General features: G+C 34.8%; 1 protein-coding gene across 1 annotated transcript; it reads left to right on the forward strand.

Moving 5' to 3' along the window:
- The first annotated feature begins 1,141 nt into the window (after positions 1–1,141).
- Positions 1,142–9,978, forward strand: LOC128244338 (uncharacterized). The gene is made up of 5 exons (XM_052962353.1): positions 1,142–1,343; positions 7,096–7,272; positions 7,934–8,041; positions 8,974–9,206; positions 9,573–9,978. Exons 2-5 carry the CDS (start codon positions 7,129–7,131, stop codon positions 9,976–9,978), a joined length of 891 nt encoding a protein of 296 aa, XP_052818313.1. The 5' UTR covers positions 1,142–1,343; positions 7,096–7,128.
- Positions 9,979–19,920: the final 9,942 nt, after the last annotated feature.

The raw sequence follows: 19,920 nt of genomic DNA on the forward strand, positions 1-19,920 counted from the left end.
TATCCACAATGTTCCAGAATGTTTCAAATGTAAATACATGTTTAATTTGTAACAATAAACATCATTCCAAATACAAAGCAAGTGCATAATACATAAATAAGCCGCCTACATAATAGTCTGCAAAGCAAGCGATGACCTTATCTTCTTTATTCATGCATAATTCGCTGTTCCGACTCTGCAATGTCATCAGTTTCACCATTGTGAACTTTATTGAAAACAGCGCTGTAGGGCCAACACGACGCGAGTAATGATCCGTCATAATGATTGTAAATAGCATACATAATGCGGTATGTACCTTTGATTGAAATTTAGTTTTCAGGTTTTCCATTTGTGTTCAAGTCTCTAAATATAGTTATTTCGCACGCATCGCTGGCTAAAATTTCTCCACAATGATCCAAGTTAATGAGTCAATTTTCAAGTAGGATTCAAAACGAAAAACTTTTGCAGACCAGATCTGGTAGCGTAAACATGACCCAAATATGCCATTGTCAATTGCAACGATCCCTCTCAAAGGACTTGGATGATATTAGCTTGAGTCATTTAACAATTTTCCAGTTTTGTTCCGAAAATCGTCTGAACCAACGCACGCTATATAAGTTATACTTTCAAGTTCGCAGGCTACTCAAACCTGAGTATTTTACTTTTCCGTTGTGGGCCAAGAGCAATATTTCTAATGGTATCTCATTTCCTATCATGAGAATAAACTACAAATGTGTACTCAGCTCCAAAATTATCCCTATCAAATTTCTAGATTGTCGTCCATTATTTTCAAACCCCTTTTACCCAGCTTGCCGCCTAGGTAAGACTTGCCACATGTCTAGTATCGTTACCATTATCAACGTCTAATATCAACTAAAATATTTGTTTCAGTGCGGCGGATCATGATCCCAGTGACAAAACTCTTCGACCAGCATATTCTCGCCCTATACGGTCAATGGTTTACATGATCTCATTTAAGACTGTGTTTATTGCAGAACCTCTTGATTTAAGCATGCTGATATCAAATTCAGTCACTCTTAATTGTGAATGATATGAGTTGTTTCCATGATGTAAACGAGGTTAAAACGTTATCAAATGTTATCGTAGTACGTGCAGTTTACTGATTATTTAAACTTGATATGGCAGGAGTGTGTGGGAAAGATTAATTTTATTTGCGATATGTGATCAGCTTGTTTTGTGTTAACCAACATCGGACATTACTGAGTAGATATAATTACAAAGTTTTGTCATCAAAGATTGACACCATCAATTTGAAATTGGCTGTAGTAAGAAACGAACAATTGTTAAATAAGCAAGATTTCAATCAGGCGTAAACTGAGATAAGAAGAATAGAAGAACGTAAAGTAAACATTTATTTGTATTAATCTGCGATTATTCATAATTTAATATTAAACAAATTTGTTGTATACTTTAAAAACAAATTAGCGATAATATGACTAAAAAGACATTACCAAATTCAATTAATGTTATGCCAAAAGTAAGAAAAGTTTAGTTGGAACACTAAACTGTCATCTGGAATTATAAAAACACATTCAATGGTTAATATAACTGATATTTATTCTCAACCACGTTCTAGACATTGGTGTGCTGTTACGGTTCATAACGCATGATTCATTCGTCATACAATTATTCTGTGTTGCGTAAAGATAGTATTATTGATGGGCCCTGTAGTTGGTCTTTTGGCACATGTTGAGTTTTTTAATGTTATCGGCTATTTCTTTTCATACACGTATATTCGTTCTTTTTCTTCATATTTAGTAATTAATCTGTTATCGAGTACACTGGATAAATAGGCGCTGACAATGTCATGTCATGTTGAATTTTTGCACATTTCAACATTTGCACGAATTCTGTTTCTTTTTCAATTTTGATGTGTTTTGAAAACATTTTAAGTACTAAAATCCTCTGCAAGCTTTCTATATAGACGCATTCTGCATAACAATTTGGTCAAAAAGTGATACAACATGTTAGTTTTTTACATTTGCAAGATGTTTGTCCCTTTTTGGAGTTTGATATGTTTTATGAGCCCTTTAAGTACTTAAATCCACTTGAATACTCATTGCATTTCCGCAAATAATCCGGGATAACAAGTCTATATAAGGTTGTTGCATAGAGCCTACTGAAAACTCCATTTTTGCTTCGATTCATGTTTAGTTATCGCGGGGTTCCAACTTTGAAACACGATGAAAAGTTGAATGGCGAGTTTGTGTCACGGAACCCGTTAGATAGTGTCTCAGATTTTACCGAATCCACAACAAACATATATCGACTCCATCAAAATGATGATGGACATCATTTTTGGGACACACACATTCATTAATCTTTATAGGCTTAATGTAATGAATACTAAAATTTCATATAACGATGAATAAACATGGAAACTACGCATGACCATAGTGGTGCATGAGCCTAAATAAATTACTTTCATAGCATACTCTGCATAATCTGTAAGCAAACGTAATTTGACTGGTGTCTAGGTTTATCTCATTGATATCACGTATTAAATTGCGAACGAATCTTAAATGTCAGTATATATGACGATATAGTAAACTTTCAGATTTGGGACGTATATTCAAATATTGTTACATTTTCTTTAAATCATCCCTAGAAACTGGTCGCCATGTAACTATCATCCGTCCCAATTTTATTATATTTAGAGTTTTCGAGGTACGAATATAAACGGTAAGACTATGCCAGCTTTAACTAAATCAACAACAACGGAAACTTAAGCTGCCTTTTTCCCGATGGGCTTTACCATTATGCTTAATAAGTATTTTTTATATTTGGAATTTACGTACATGTATGACTTTTCTGAATTACTGAATGGATTATTCGTTTGACAAAAAAACGCCAGCTGAAGCAAAAACGGAAATCAGCACTGTTCCAGCCGAAAACGAGCCTTACACAAGAAAACTCGCTCAAAAAAATCAACCACATTAAATGATTTTACTGTCTTTAAGGAAATTCACACATCCCTTCTTATTTTAGTTGTTTGGTCAAAATTGAGAGAAATCCTTTTAGAGTGAGAAAGGTTCTTGTGTAATTACTCAGAATTTATCCGTGTTACTCAATTGTTGTTTACATAAATGATTGCCATAAAGGCATAATTCAATTAAAATGAAGATATTCAAGAGTTAACACCTTTCATTTTACATTATACACATGTAACCGGGTATACGATTTGTATATAGCGGAACTGTCTCGCTATAGAGCTAGCTTTTATAGCGACGCGGTAGAGTGTCCGCCTGTAGAGCGAAAGGTCGTGGGTTCGACACCCGACAGGTGAAAATAGCAGGGACTTTAAAACATGGGGTTAAACAAGATATGGTCTATCAGAAGAAATGTTCTCAGTAACAATCTTCTGAACATCATATCGTGTTAGATCCCATATTTCGTGTATTTAGGTATAGTGGTAAGTATCCCCGCAAGTCACACGGGAGACCGGGATTCGATTCCCCGTCGGGGAGCCATTAGTAGTAGGTGTGAAACAACGACGAAACCACTCAACCTCGGAGTTCGAATATTTATTGATAACGTTGTCGAATGAAACCTAAAACATGTAATAAAACATATAAAAGATTATGCATATTACAAATGAATACACAAAATACAATGACAATGGACAGTGATCGGTAAATTTATCAAGGGAGACTTCGCGGTTTAATACATAAAACATTCTAAGAAGTATGAGTAATAAACTAACCAGGCACTTCTAAATAATAATATGAAAGAACTTAAATATTTCAGCTCAAAGATAGGAGCGAATATTAAATAAATGAGTAACAACTGTCACATTTTCCGTCTTGAATTGCGTCTATGACGATTCAGAATGGAATGATTTATGTGTTTTTGTAAATAAGGGCGTGAGCAATGAAGCGGGACAAGGGGAAAAAGGCATTATGAACCAATCAATCACCCTCATAAATATAGACAAACTCGCATAACCAGTATTTACGATCTGACGCACTCGGACATCGACAGACATTGACGGACGGTAACGCAAAAAGGACAATAACCACGTAGCACGACACTAATCACGACGAGACAACAAATACACAAACAATACAAGGCAATATACGATATAGAAGCATACCAAGCACACATACGGATTAAATACTGAAAGATGCACCTTGCTACACACATGAATTATCCAAAATACGCAGTTGAGTAAGTTTATTTCAATGGAACAGAATAATACCTGGACCAGCCCAGTATTTATAAAAAAAATAAGTAATTACTCAAATTGGAACCAAGTACAGTTTTTGTTTAGTGAGTGAAACATTGTTAAATTATTTTAAAGCCCTTTTTACGAATGGTTCTAATTTATTATCAGAGTTTAAAAAAAAAGATTTCTTGATGTTTTCAGCTACAGCTTAAAAGAAACACGACAAAAAATAACTGTATTTGAAAGTAAAATACAGTTACCAAACTTTAGTCGCAAAAGCATATTATTTAACAGTTTGTGGCATACATTCAACTAATTGAATATTACTTACAATCCAAAACATGTTAATTAACTGAAATGTGTACCGCAGGAAGTATCTTGCATGTGACAATTGAAGTTAGTTTTGAAAGTTCGGAAAATGAGCCGATTACAGTTGAGATTATATTAAAATTTAGGTATCAAACGGATCTAAGATTGATGTAGCCAGTAACTTTTCATACAAGTTTGGTCATTAATAAAATGAGACTTTTGGCCCGAAATCAATAACCTCGATTTCGAGTAAAACGTGCGCAAAGTTGAAGCGTTAACATTAGAAAATGTTGAAGCGCATATCGTGAAAAAACCCATTGGACCTTGTTTTCACCCTATATTATTCAGTCAAATATACATCTGAAAATGTAGTGTTAATATAAATAGTAGTTTTTTTTAATCTATGATTTTTTTGTATAATTGATTAATTTCCGTGCAAACTCCCATGAATATCATGTATTATTTTTAACCGAAACTTTAGGGATATAGGTAGACCAAAATCAAAGGCATTTTAAACATATCAGGATATTGTAAGTTTTAATTTTTAATTATTTATTTAATGCAATAGATTTTTGTCAAACGGATAGAAATTGATTAAAGAAAAATAACGCGGAAGTGAAATTAACACTCTGACAAATGTACCCAGAAACAAAATACAATCTCATGAAGTTCACGTAAATCGAAATGATTTACTGGAATAACGACGACGACGATGATGATGATGATGATGATGATGATGATGATGATTATGATGATGATGATGATGGTGGTGGTGGTGGTGGTTTTGGCGATGATAATGCTGATGATGATGATCATGATGATGATAATTATGATTACATTAAATTACATTAAAATATTAATGTAAATGTAGAATTAGAACTCATTACTATTGAAAGCCAGGACAAATATTGGTGACCTGTACCTGTAAGCGCCTTTTAAGAATGCATGACTACAAGTATTAGAAAATTTGTATCGAAATTTGGCACCCGAGCTACAAACAGTTAATGAATTGCATTTCAGTAAGTGGCATAATTTTAGAACTATAAGAACAACAACATATTTCAGCTTTGACTATGCCGAGCAGTTCTTCTACCCATACTATGCACAGCAAGTTCATGTTCCAGTAAACAATTTTAAGTGATACATTGTGTTATTAGCATACGCGTGATAGGAGAGTGCTACACCCTGTCCTATGTTTGTAGCACTCCTCTGCCAAAATGGAGACCCCTAAATGATTATAATTACATACAAACTTAAATCTGTCAGTTGAAGCCTAAAATTATTTGAATTGAACATATATATTTTTTGTCAAACTTTTTATATTTAAGTTCTTCACAGCCTGAAACAATGAACATTAGCACACTTTCCATTTTTCTATACAATCTTCCTTTTTTAAAACATTGATAAACCCTATAAAATTTTTAAACTTTAACATTTGTCTTTTAATAAACATCGGGAACACAATTTGTCAGATAATTTGTCGCCATTTGTATACTTCATGCATTGTGAATGCTAAGTTGCTAAGTAGTAAGTTTGTTATAAATTATTTCCGTTTTTGTAAATATACAATAGTGTCAATGATGTAGTATTGTTATGCTTTTATCAATAAGATGTTTGTTTACCTCAACTTCATGTTTTTATGAGCAATGAATTATTATACAAAAATCAAATCTGAGATATATTTGTAAAGTTGGTGTTAATATACATTTTGGAACCTGTTGCCAAGATAAGAAAAGGGAGTCCAAAGGACGCAGTTGTCTTTTAGTATAATCATTTTGTTTTTCTCCCTTCTTGACTGGTACATTGAATCTGACCAAAATTATACAGAACCAATTGTCAAGAGTGGGAAGGTAACCTTAATATTCTTGGATATGTGAACATATTTTAAAAGGATATTTGTTAAAGTTATTCATATTGTGTGTAGGTAGGACCTTTAAATATCAGATGTGACCTTGATCATTGAGCAATGACCCGTGTCAAGGTCACTGCAGATTGTCTTAAATGAAGACAACATTTGTACCAAGTAATATGGTAATCCACCAATGCATAAGTAAATTATAGCGCGGACACAATGCTGTACTATGACCTTTAAATATCAGATGTGACCTTGACCATTGAGGTATGGACCCATGTCAAGGTCACTGCAAGTCGTCTAAATTGAGGATAACATTTGTACGAAGTAATATGGTAATCCATCAATGCATAAGTAAGTTGTAGCGCGGACAGAGCATGTGTACTCTGCCCTTTAAATGTCTCGTGTGACCTTAAACTTTGAGATATGGACCCGGTTAAAATCACTGCACATCGTCTAAATGAGGACACCATTTGTACCACATAAAATGGTAATTCATCAATGCATAAGTAAGTTATAGCCCGGACCCGAAATGTTACGGACACACAAACAGACAGACGGACGGACGGACAGGCGAAATGCAAGAGTTTATCATGTTTATGCTAGGCGAGTTCTTTGAAAAACATTTTGCAATTTATACAGCGGAATATTTTTCAATATTTAGTTTGATAGGATTGGTGGTTGAATTCATTTGAATTCATTGCGTCATTTCTCAATACTTTAGATTAACTTTAAATGTACAATTAAGTTTATTTGTTTCCCATTTCAGGTTCAATCTGTATTTTGTGTACAAACACCCAGTATGACTGACGCAATGTACCACTCTTTGTCATCGAAGATTGACACGATGAATTTTGAAATGGCTCTTATAAGGAAAGAACAATTGCAAACTAAACAAGAACTTCGTGAGGCGAAAGATGAGATTGCAAAACTACGAGGACTTCAAGTACGCATGTCCTGTGTTAACACAGCATTAAAAATTTCCCTATGTCTTAATAGTTCGCTATATAATTATAAAAATAACTTAGCAGTAGTGCGGCTATGAGAGTTTATATGTCAAAACGGTGTTATATGCTATACCCCTCTTGAAACACCCAATTTTCAAAATCGATAGAGGCATCAATCAGTGTTTCTCTCCTTTGAAGAGCTCTCTAATTCACTGACAACAAATAAGTTGCTAGCAATGCTTTTGTAATGATACAGTTCTTCAGAATCCAGATCTCAGCAATTGATATAAATATATAAAATGCCTAAGTTTATACATATTTTAGGATTTTATACTTTTTATTTTTTAAATATAAATATGTCTTGAATACTTATATTTTAATGAGAACATATTTTAATCAACAGCGTCAAAATTAGCCTTGCAGTTTTTCTAGTAATAATAATTTCTTGAAAAATACTTCTATAGCGAAGTTTATTTATTTAGATGTTTAAATCACCACAGTGTCCCTTTTCAATCTTTAGATTAATTTAGAATTTAGCACTGTAGGATTGTGAAGTAGCGTTACTAATAATTATTTTTATGTGCGATATGAGTGCAAAATGTTGTCTGTGTAGCACCCTCGGATATTACTTAGTCTTTAAACCAAGTTTTGTCATCAAAGGTTGACACCATCAATTTAGAATTGGCTGAAGTAAGACACGAACAAGGGCAAACGAAGCAAGATCTTATTCAGGCCAAAACGGAGATTAAAACAATACGAGAACATCAGGTACATATGTATTGGGTTTACTGTGAAATTATTTTAAAATGATGGTTTTATTTCCATTGAGGAAATTTGTCGTATACTTTCAAAACAAAACACCTAGCGATAAAATGGCATTGAGTAGTACTTGTACATCCTTTGGAATTCATATGTTGACAAATAAAACATCATAAACATTACATTTGAAAGCAGTTATTTTGAAAATTATTTTTAGAAGGAACAAAGAACTGTCATCGGAAATAATAAATAATAAAACAAATATTCAATGGTTTAATGAGCTAATGTATTCTTGCATTCATATTCTAGACTTAAGTAGGCTACAACAGTTCACATGTGACAAAAACAAATAAATGTTGAATAAATTGTGTAACATCCATGAGCCCGTGTTAGTAGAGTTTCCAAACCAAAACTATTTTTTGTTGCACATGACAAGTCTTTAATGTCACCGGACATTTGTTTTTTTCTTTCCGTGAATTATTTCATCTTTTGTGTACAATGTATATCTTGTTTTGATGGAGCAGTTCGTTGACACAGACAAAATGACGACGGTTGTAAGAGTGAAAGTGATATATTATATAAGTGTGGACGAGTTTTACTTTGTTTGTGTATGAAGTGCTTATATTAATTTACGCTTGAAATATTTAAATAAAAATACTATGTAAGACCTAGTATGATAAAATTTGTTGATTTGTTACAGTCAAATAATAAGAAAGTTCAGCTAAGATTGTGTAAATATATATTTGAAGCATAAGAAATGAATACTGGGATCAACCCTTTACACCAAAACTAGCAAATGTAATGATTTTCGGAAATTTAAATTATATTTCTCCGAACAGCAGACGTCCTCCCTTCCTTGAACGACTTATTTACAATCAATGAGTCTATGACAAACATATCGTAATGGTGAGCAGAATACTATAAACAGCATGTGTTTACAGAACTTCGACGAGTCAGACACCAAAGCAGCCGACGATCTTACTGACGCACAGGGGGACGCAAGCACAAGTAGTGTCATAAACTCCATTCAGAAGGAATTCCAGAACGAGAAAGCGCAAACCAAAAATGTCCTGGATCAAATGAAAACTGATGTAGCGCTAATAAGATCGGATTTAAACACCGTAATGGCAACAGTTAAAAACGATATAAAGAAAGTAAATGACACATTGGCAAGGTAAGTTTATGATGGCTAAGTGACATTGATGTATGCAGAAAACTAAGGGAAACAACTCGTTGTTTTAGAATTACAAAATAGATTGGCATAGTAACGGGTGAATTTCACTATCTTGATAGTATGTAAATAAGACGCAATCAATCCCTTTATTGAGCTGTTCCGAGAGTTTGTATTCTTTACTACTTTCTTGTCAGTGTATAACGATTGATTATATTGCAGATTTTCAGACGAACGAATTTTATTTAAAATAAAACACACTCGATATTTGCGTATATGCTTGAAAAGAAAATAGTAACTTCTTGTTTTATAACATTCTGGCATATATATTTACACAATGCATTTTTTGCTTTTCACTAAACAATCAAGGGCTGAATCGATTCACGCGAGCTACAATTCTCTAAGTGCCGCCCAGCGACATACAGACGATACCATGTCACTACTAGAAAAGGGCGTGCAATCTCTGAAGCTTTCTGTCTCAGGAATCAACGCTTCACTTGAGGAAAAATGTCAGTCTGGGGAGTTCGGACCTAACAATTTTAGGCCGCGTCCAACCTTTCCTTGGTTAATTACCATCCACTTCCAGCCAGCCTTTAGAAGGACGCCAGCTATCGTTTATGGGCTGCGGTTCTTGGACGTTTCCAACGAAGCAAATGTGCGTGTTAGAGGGGAGATAATGGAGTTGACCAACACATATTTTAAGTTTAAGATAGATGAATGGGACAATACTGTTTTGTACGGCGCCAAGTTTTCTTGGATGGCATGTCCAAAATAACCCATTAAAATTTACGGCTGTTGCGCTTTAGTCTTATATAAAAGATGCTTTTATATATGGACAAATATATCAAAGCTATCATTGTCGTTGACAGTCCAGGATATCAGCTACCTGCTATGCATGCTCGTATACTAATCAGAACAGAGTGCGGTGCTTTGAATTAAGACATGCTGACTTATCTTATTGAGAATATTTGACAATGTTTGTGAGCTTATATCTATATTGATTTTGCACTTATATCGGCATGTAGCTGTATATGAAGTTTAGGTTCAGTTATTGATTTTCTTTTTTTCTTTTTGGACATGTATTTGAATAATATATTGATTGGATTCTTACTCTTCACGTTTCCCAATTAGCTTAAAGATTTATTATTCCGATTGAAATATAATGGGAATATGAAAATTGCAGTTCGGATTTGCAGTGTGCAATCATGTCGTATAAAGAAGTGTCATTTATAAACTCAAAGGACAATAACAGAATAAACTACTACTATTAAAGCTTAATTCTGTAGTTTTCTTATTTCAAACCACTTATAAAAAAATGTATGTTGCAAGCCTTATGGGGATATTACCACAAGCAATTCCAAAGCAAGAACTGAAATGAGTGTGAATTTGTCTACTCTTTTGGAATCTTCCGCTCTAAGTATAAGATATAGAGTGGAATCTTAATTTTCAATCAAACAATAGTTCTGTTTTTTTATTCATTGAGTTCCGTTCTATGTTGACTACAAATTAATGTTCATTTTGCGAATTGAAATTTTTGCATTTTGATTTTTTCATTCCAAAACAAAATTCAAAATCTGACATTGTATTCTCATAGACATGCAAATTTGCTTCGTTTTCTTCACATACACGCTCATATATGTGTTATACTTGCTGGTGAAAGCTTATCCTTGAATATATAATGTGTTCATGATCTCTTATTGAATTGATAATAATAATGGAAACATGTCACCATTAAAGAGCAAAAGCGACACCTGACCAGAAAAGACCACGGCGATATCAATATAATAAAAGTTTCTTTACACTTATCGAATTTAGAAAAAAGACCTAGCCCAGCTATAAATTACATATCATTCACAGAAGCAAAAAAATGGCGGCAGTCAAGCCTTCCTTTTGAACTGAATTACAATAAAACGCAATTGTGATCGGAATAAATGCAATTATTTCAAGCAGCAACCGTTCAAACTGTTGGACATATGTTTTCTCTGCAATTCTGTAGGATAAAAATAGTGAAATAAATTATTTGACAGCACAATGCACATCAGGGACAACATTACAAGAGTTTGTTTAAAATGCATTTCTGCTTGCTTTAATGATTTACTTACTTTGTTGGAGTATGCTCCAAGAAAATATTGTGTTTGAGAACAACCGTCAAACAGCTTTCAATCTGATTATTTTTATTCCATCTTTATAAAGGATTTGAAATAATTGTCTTCTATAGATAGAAATATTTTCTATTAGAATTTTCGGTTTTTGGTATTGCATTTCATAATAGAATTATTGTAAATCCACACATTGACCGAACCTCAAAGGCAATAGTTTATTCAGTTTTGAAATGTAGAACAAATGATCATTTACCGCTACGAGTAAATAAAAGCAGGAAACTTACATAATAATTCATTAAAGTTATACTCACCGATGCAGGAGACGTCAATGTATCATTGTAAAGTCATTGACAATCAAAACAATTATTTAAATATCCGAAATCGGAAGTATAAAATGTCAGTCAAAACGTCCCAAGACCGGCAGAAAAAACGACATATTACAAAAAATGCTTGTAAAACTTTTTGCTCGTTTTATTTTGTTTCACATAATTAGATTAAACCCGAACTACAGTTGATAGATAATCTTTTCATGATTATTTTGGTACCATTTTCGGCAGTAAGTATAAATGTTTGCAGGAGTAATATCCATTGGAGTGAGGAGTGGTATTAGCATTTTGTATAAAAGGGAAGTGAAAAATACGATGTTACGTTGTAATTGCTACCACTAGTACAATTGTGTCGGTCCTTTATGTAATGAGAAATCGGGTCCTTTCATGTAACTCATCATACCCGGTATAATATAGTGTTCGATAGTATTTGTTTCTTTATTCGTTTTGGTTGTCAAACAATTCACATAAATCAAAATGCCAAATTAGTCAATGGCAAATAAGTATCATTTAATCAAGTTACCCGAGAGGAAATCATTTTATTAATTGTTCAAAATAAATTACATTGCGATACACGATGGGCATATTAATGTATCTCTTTTCGAACAATATTCAGCCCAATTTGTAGTATTAACATTTCTGGCAGCGTGGTGACTGTGTTTAAGTCAGACTGAAACGCAATCTTATTGCGAAGGTAATTCATCGCTGTCTTTATACTATAACTAAAGAACGATCTGGGTTATTTAATGTAGTCACTTCTTTTAAGTATTATGCCGGCAAATTCATCTATATTTAAATAGGCTTAATTCTCAGTAGTTTGAACCAATGTACGATATCAGTTGTTTCCATAATTATCAATAATGTTACCAAAATGGCTATATATTTTGAATAGAGTTGTAACAAATGCTAATTTTGCTATGCTGATACGTCTGTCTTGAATTTGTGATGTTTTGAAACATTGTTTTCGCTGAGAAAACATTTCATCTAAAGAAAGTCACGGCACAATTTAAATAATCTACGGTATATGCTTGTAAATTTAAACACATTTTGTTTGTGTATTGGTGCTTTTTTGTTTATTGCATGTTACGTAGAGCTAAGGCCATACAACATCATTTCATGTTTAGCGTCCCCGGACGGATAGGTTTTCGGCTGTCTAAGCAAAAAAAAAATATTTTTTTTTCAACTCCGCCACGTAATCCATAAAAAATGCTTGATAGCGCTAAATAAAGTCGATCAAATCCGACAACGACTAAATAATTCGATCATAGTAGACGCTTTACGTTCTCAAGCGGTTTGTTACACTGAATACCACTCAGGTAGGTGTTTTTCTTGTGTTTTTTTCTTGAAGAGCCTGTGATATTTGTAAACCAACAATACTTGACCTCAGTGTATTCAACAAACTGCATGATATGCCCGGTAAGTTTTGTAATCATTACAACGTTCAACTGTTTGAAATTAAATTTTATAGCAATTTTTGTGGTGAATTAATCAATATTAAACTGTTCTTGCCATCTTTTAGACAAATGCTGCAGAATTACGGACATTACGGACCAGACATTACGGACCAGATTTAGGGACACTACGGACCAGATTTAGGGACATTACGGACCATATTAAGGGACATTACGGACCATCTTCAAAAACTTACGGACCATGATTTATAATGTTTTCATCAGTACACGTGATGCACGTGAATTCTAGCTCGGTACTTTCACTGAACCTTTCAATTAAAACAGATGAAACGGAAAAAAAAAAAATATGACGATCCAAAGTTTATTTCAGAAAGCAATCGATCACCTATGAAAACATTAATATTCACATTTACAAATATACATAAGTTGTATGTAAAATTATAAATCAATGTCCATAATTACCTCAAATATAATATATATTTTGTTCTTAAACAAACTGTGAGTAATGTTTAGTTCATGGTACGTAATGTCCCGAAATATGGCACATTATAAGATAAAAACATATTTCGTTCATTATTATTCACATAATTATAATAATTTATTAAAAAAACCATTGGTTTGTAACACCTATTGGAATCTCACAAGAATTAATATTGAACCATTTATCTATTCGAATTTCACGGGATTTTTCACAGTAACATTAAAGATAATTGTCATGTGTCATCATACTGAGCACTCATACACAAGTATTTATTAACAAATCAAAGACCAAGGAGTGAATACATTTAAAAAAAAACGTTTATAAGATTATAAATCATGGTCCGTAAGTTTCTGAAGATGGTCCGTAATGTCCCTAAATCTGGTCCGTAATGTCCCTAAATCTGGTCCGTAATGTCCATGGTCCGTACTGTCCGTGACCCATGCTGCAGACCCCCACTGATGGGTGATCAGACGGATCTCCCAAACATCAAGATGACAGCAGAAACTACAAGTGATTTCGTCCTGTGTACAGATTGCCAAAGGCCAAGGTATTGTTTGCTCAATTTAGGCATTGGATGTAACTGACTGAAATAATGTACAGATTAACCTTTACTCCTTTAATCTTTAAAAAAGTTATGTTTGGAAGACCAGGGCTGGTACTACTCTGACCGGAATGAATCAGCATTTTTATTACACACTGATTGATATTCAAACACTTTTCAGCACATTCCAAAGACTTAAATAATGATATTTGAATCAGCTAAAAAATAATCCTGTTCAAATTTATTTAAGGTGTGTATAAGCCCCAAAGAAGCTCAAAGCTGATCAGCGCGTCTCTCTTGAGCGGTTGAAGGAGGACGTTATCTACACCTGCAGTGGTACACGGTTTCCCGAAGACCATGAAAAGTTTGATTGTGCCCTAATGCAACTACGTGTTACGTGTTCTGCGCCAGTTTGTGCCCACTACTACCCAAGCCGTGTAAGTTTCCCTGCCGTGTGTCAAAACTGTGGTTCTAGTCATCTCCATTAAATATCAACCGAGCTGAAAGCCATGTACCAGTACGTCCACCCGGTTTGTGTATCATGCCATGAAAAGAACACCAAAGAACGCACACAATGCGTTAAAAAGATTAGGAAGTGATTTAATATGTATTCCAGTATTAAATGGAAAAAAGTGTTAGTTTTGTGTGACATCAACACGTTTAAGTACATTGTTATAATGTTGTTAACATTTAAGCCATACATACTTCAGCGCACACATTGTCCCTCAATACTTTGTCTATTCTAGTCATATTGTGTTTTAATCTTAAAAAACATTTAGTAAGGTAGCCGACCTATAACTGACGTCACATCATGTCTGTAAAAATCATCACACTTCGGCGCATACCGATATTACCCATTAAAGAACGGAAACTGATGAAAACTTAAATTTTATTAACAACAATAATAAATTGTATTTCATTGTATAAATATAAGAGGAAACACACAGTTATAAGATTTATAATTTGAAAATAAAACACATTTGTATTCCTCCGGAAAGTGCTGAGATCTTTTTTTATTTTTACCGAGATGACGCGACGTCAGTTTTGGGTTGGCTAACGTAATATCCACATCTAGTCAGTGTTTCAACCGATATATAAAATGAAATAAATGTTACTGTTAAAATTCAGCACCGGTTTTGTTATAGTTTAAAATTCAATCTGTGCTCTATTCTTTTTTTTATAACACAGGTTTAACATAACGAAATACTTTAAAAAGTAAAAATAAAACAAAGACCATTTGTTTGCATTTAAATTGTTATGATTTTCAAATTAATTTTCAAAGATTAGTACAAAAAGAAATGTTCAATTCACTATATTTTGACAAATATGACAATAATATTGTTAAAAAGGAAAATATAATCACTTTAATGGAAGAATGTATCAATGGGCTGTAGGAATATTGGTTCGTTTTATTTTCGAGCCTTCGTTTTTTTTCGGGATAGCTAGATAGGTTTTTGAATCAAGGGTTGACGCTAAACATAAAAACAAATTTGTATGGCCTAATATAGCCTTGGATTATGCATACCTTGTAACTTGAAACTTGAGACTTCCATCAAGTTGAATATTGAAGTATGCAACCAGCGACATCTGCAAGTTTACCGGCTAGCTCCTCATAAATGGAAGAATCTCGCAATTTCCAGCCCGAGCGAAACTATTTATATGTAAAAGTCAAAGAAAGGTTACCACAAATGAGACTTTGAGCGATGGGTATACATTTAGGAACATTAAATTATATATTATTTTCTTCGTTTGAATGAAACGAATTAGAAGAAAATTATTTTCCCTTGTAATGGAATAACCGCCAGGTGGCGTTTTATATGCACGAGTGATTCATAGGCACGAGCATTTCGTGCGTATATAAATGTAAAGGTATTCAGCGCTGGAAAGCCGATACGCTCACATCGATACAATTGATTGTAAATTTTTACAAGCAAATGTTTAAGGTGAAAGTTTTCTGTTATTATGCAATTTCATCATATGAATGATCTTTTGGTCTCACTTGTATACATAGCGTTGTAATTGACAATTGTATATTTTGATATAGTACGTGACATGAATCATATTAATGATATGCATTTTATACCTAATTGTTAGGAAGCTTATGAGTGATGAGGCCCGACATCTAGGGGTACGAGACAAATCCTGTAAATCTGGATGACAAACGCGCAGAGGTTTCTGAGTTTCCCCAAGAAGGGGGGTTTTATCTCAAATTTAGGATAGGAGGTTAAAGAATGGTATTAAGGGAAATCAAGTTTACGAATTACCATCGTGGTTTCCCAGCGCTGACCAAATTTAACGGGTCTTTTTATTTTACTTACAAACTAGGTTTAAGTATAGAAATACTGTATTAACCGATATTATTCATTTCACGCGTTCCGTTAGTATAGCGTGAAATATTTGACTTGGCGAAATGTTAGTATTTTAATACAGTAGTAGTCAGTCTTGGAAGAAAATAACATTTTATCTAATTTAGAAAGCATTCTTACAAATAAATTGGATGCTTTTGAAAAGCGTATTTCGGACAGGCAAAACGTTTTTCAAGTTCAGCTTTCTTCTATACAAGAGAATCTCGCCCAGCACGAGTCCTTTTCTTTCTGGCGGAAGGGAAATGAAGAACAGCATAAGGTCAACGCGAAAGTTCTTGGCAAATGGAAAGAAGCTGACGGCTATCTCCAGGACTCCTTGAGTAACCACTCTGCGGAACCCGTGGCCGAGGCGCCCAGGACAATTTCAGAGGGTATCGACAATTTATCTCATAGACAAAAATGATTAAGCTTGCGGATTCCTCTGATAGTGGATGGAAAGTTGTCCAAGAGTATGAGGCTCATCCTCTTGCAGAAGACTCGGATTACGAGAAGAAAATCAAATGGGCCCAGATGAAAGGGGACCGGAAGTTGCGTCAAGAGCGGCAGTCACGTGGTCAACGTTTCGCGCCGTATCACGGAGTTCCTTCATCGGACAACGTCGACTTGAGAAGCAGGACAACTTCTACGATAGCTGTGGTCGGTGGCGGTGGTACGCAGACGAGGCGTCCGGGCCTCTGATTCCGGTGCGGGCGTTCGGGATATAGGCGGGTGGAATGTTAGGTGGTTGTGGTGCCTGACGTGGGTGCACCATTACAAAAGGAAAGTAAGAGAAGTAGATCTTTGTTCAATTCTGTTGAAGAAAAATTCAGAGAATTGAAAAAGTAAATTCAGTTGATTCACCGGTTGGTAGGTTAATTTTTTGGTATACACATTGAAAGGAAGCGGGTGCAAACGAGTATATTTTAGATGTCGTAAGGGATGAAAAAAAGGTTGTATACCTGAGGTTAGCGAATTTCCTTTTGTGATAAATCCGTTGACAGTTGCATTTGGCAAGAAAGGTAAGTCACGGTTAGTGCTTGATTGTCGCCATATAAACTCAGAGCTTTTCAAGTATAAATGTCTGTCAGTTGCTAAAGGAATGTTCTTTAAGGGAGATTACTTGTTTGCATTTGATATTCGCAGTGCTTATCACCATATCATGATTTTTCATGAACATAGAACTTTTCTAGGATTCTGTTGGAACGGAAAATACTACGTCTATAACGTGCTTGCTTACGGGATATCAACTGCAGGATTCATATTTACCAAAGTACTGAGAGTTCTGATTACAAAATGGAGAAGTTTAGGCCATGAAATTGTTTTATTTCTTGATGACGGTCTAGGTGATGCAACAACGTACGAGGATGCAGTTTCTGCATCAAACTTCTTTCATAGAGATCTAGTAAGTTTTGAGTTTTTGATTGCGGAGGACAAATGTCATTGGGAGCCATGTCAGTCTATAAAGTGGCTTGGTTACGTTTGGAACACGTTAGAAGTACGTTTTTTGTAAGCATTGAGCGTGTTGAGAGCATGCTGGATCTTTTGAGTGATTTGATTGCAAAAATCGCAAGTGGCAAGACAACTTTTTCAGTATGTTTAATCGCACGTCTTATTGGCCAGTTGATATCAATGCAAAGTGCTGTTGGTCCTTTTCTGCGTCTAAGGTCTAGGTCACTGTATCAATGTGTGCTAAGTCGTGCTAGTTGGAACGCTCCTGTCATAGTGAGTAGTGCGGCCTTTGACGAAATGTTGTTTTGGCAGTCAAATATAAAGAGATTAAATTGTGGCAAGTTAGAGCCCGATAACACGATCGAAGTGCCTGTTTTAAGCGATCAAGCAGTCGTCACTTGTGACGCCAGTGGAGCTGAGTTTGGTGGTAATATTGAAGGCATGGACGACAGCGTCGTGGTAGGTTGTTGGTCTGAAACTGAGAGTGGTTAAAGCTGGACTTGGAGAGAGCTTGAGGCTGTATATAGAGTTTTACATAGCCCAGTTGGCTGCCTGGAAGGGCGTGAGATCATTGTTAATTCAGACAATAAAAATGTGCCAAGCATTTTGAAGGTTGGCTGTAAAAAGCCTTATTTGCATGATTTTGCCTTGAATGTTGACAATGTATGTAACACGCACAATATTACACTCGTCCCAAAGTTGGTACTTCGGGAAAACAATACTGAAGCTGATTTTCTGAGTAGGTGTACTGATAGTGATGACTGTTCTATTAAGCAATTTGTTTTTAATGACTTAGAACGTGTATGGGGACCGTTTTGTGATCAGTTGGCATGCAGCTACAATGCTAAATGTGCCAATTTTAATTCAAAGTACTGGTGTCTGGGTACTACGTCTGTTGACGCTTTCAGTGTACAATGGTAGGGAGAGAACAATTGGCTAGTTCCTCCACCGAGATTGATCAATGACTGCATTATTAAGATAAAGAAAGAACAGTGTAAAGCAACATTGTTAGTTCCTATGTGGAAATCTGCTCCGTTTTGGCCAATATGCCGGCGAAAAGGCCGGTATTGTACATGATTTTATTGTTTTTCAGCCTGGTCGTCTCACAAGGCGGGGACGCTGAAGGAACGGGATTTTTGACGGCAGGCCGCTTAAGTTTGAATTTGTGGCTTTGAGATTTATGTAACTTATGTATGTTTATGTTTCGCAGGCCTTACCCTGAGAGAGGGTATTCAGAACGAGTTAAACACCAGCGGATTGGATGGTGACGTATTCAGTGATCTGTCGGACATGATGGCGAACATTTTGGCGGGTTTAAGGGGTGACAATACGAACATCAAGTATATGAGTTATTTTAATAAATGGAAGCATTTCATTACATCAAAGGGAGGTAACGCAATTCCAGCTTCACCAATTCACGTTGCCTTATATTTGACTGAATTAATCGACAAACGCATTTCTAATTCTGTGATAAGTGCAACTGTGTACAGCATTAAATGAGCACATTCACTCAGGAGTTTACCGGATCCTACTGCTAATTCGTTTTTGACAAACCTGATCGAAACTGCAAAATGAACCCTTTCAGAACCGACACAACGCAAGGATCCCATTTTAACTGATACATTAATAAGTTTGTGTAACAATTATTCTAGCACTACAGATGTTTACATTCTACGTAATTTATGTATGATTGTTTTAGCGTTTAATGGAATTTTGCGTTTTGACGAATTGATTCATTTGCATTGTAACGATATAAAGTTTTACGATGATTATTTCACGATAGGGGAAGCAAGACTGACCAGTATCGCAGGGGTGATAAAGTAGATATTGCTATGGGTTCTACAGCGGCTTGTCCATACACTTTGTTACAAAGGTATTTTAGCGCGGCAAATTTGTCTTTGTCTGGAAAATAGTTCGATAGATCGAAAGATAAATGCAAACTCATTTCAAAGAATAAGCCACTGAGTTACACGAGAACTCGTGAGTGTCTTTTGTTTAGTTTGAGAGAAGTGGTTGGTGATTCGAACATAGGTTTGCACTCTTTGCGTGCAGGTGGCGCCA

The sequence above is a fragment of the Mya arenaria genome, chromosome 8 (assembly GCF_026914265.1).
Source record: "Mya arenaria isolate MELC-2E11 chromosome 8, ASM2691426v1".
Classification (NCBI taxonomy): domain Eukaryota; kingdom Metazoa; phylum Mollusca; class Bivalvia; order Myida; family Myidae; genus Mya; species Mya arenaria.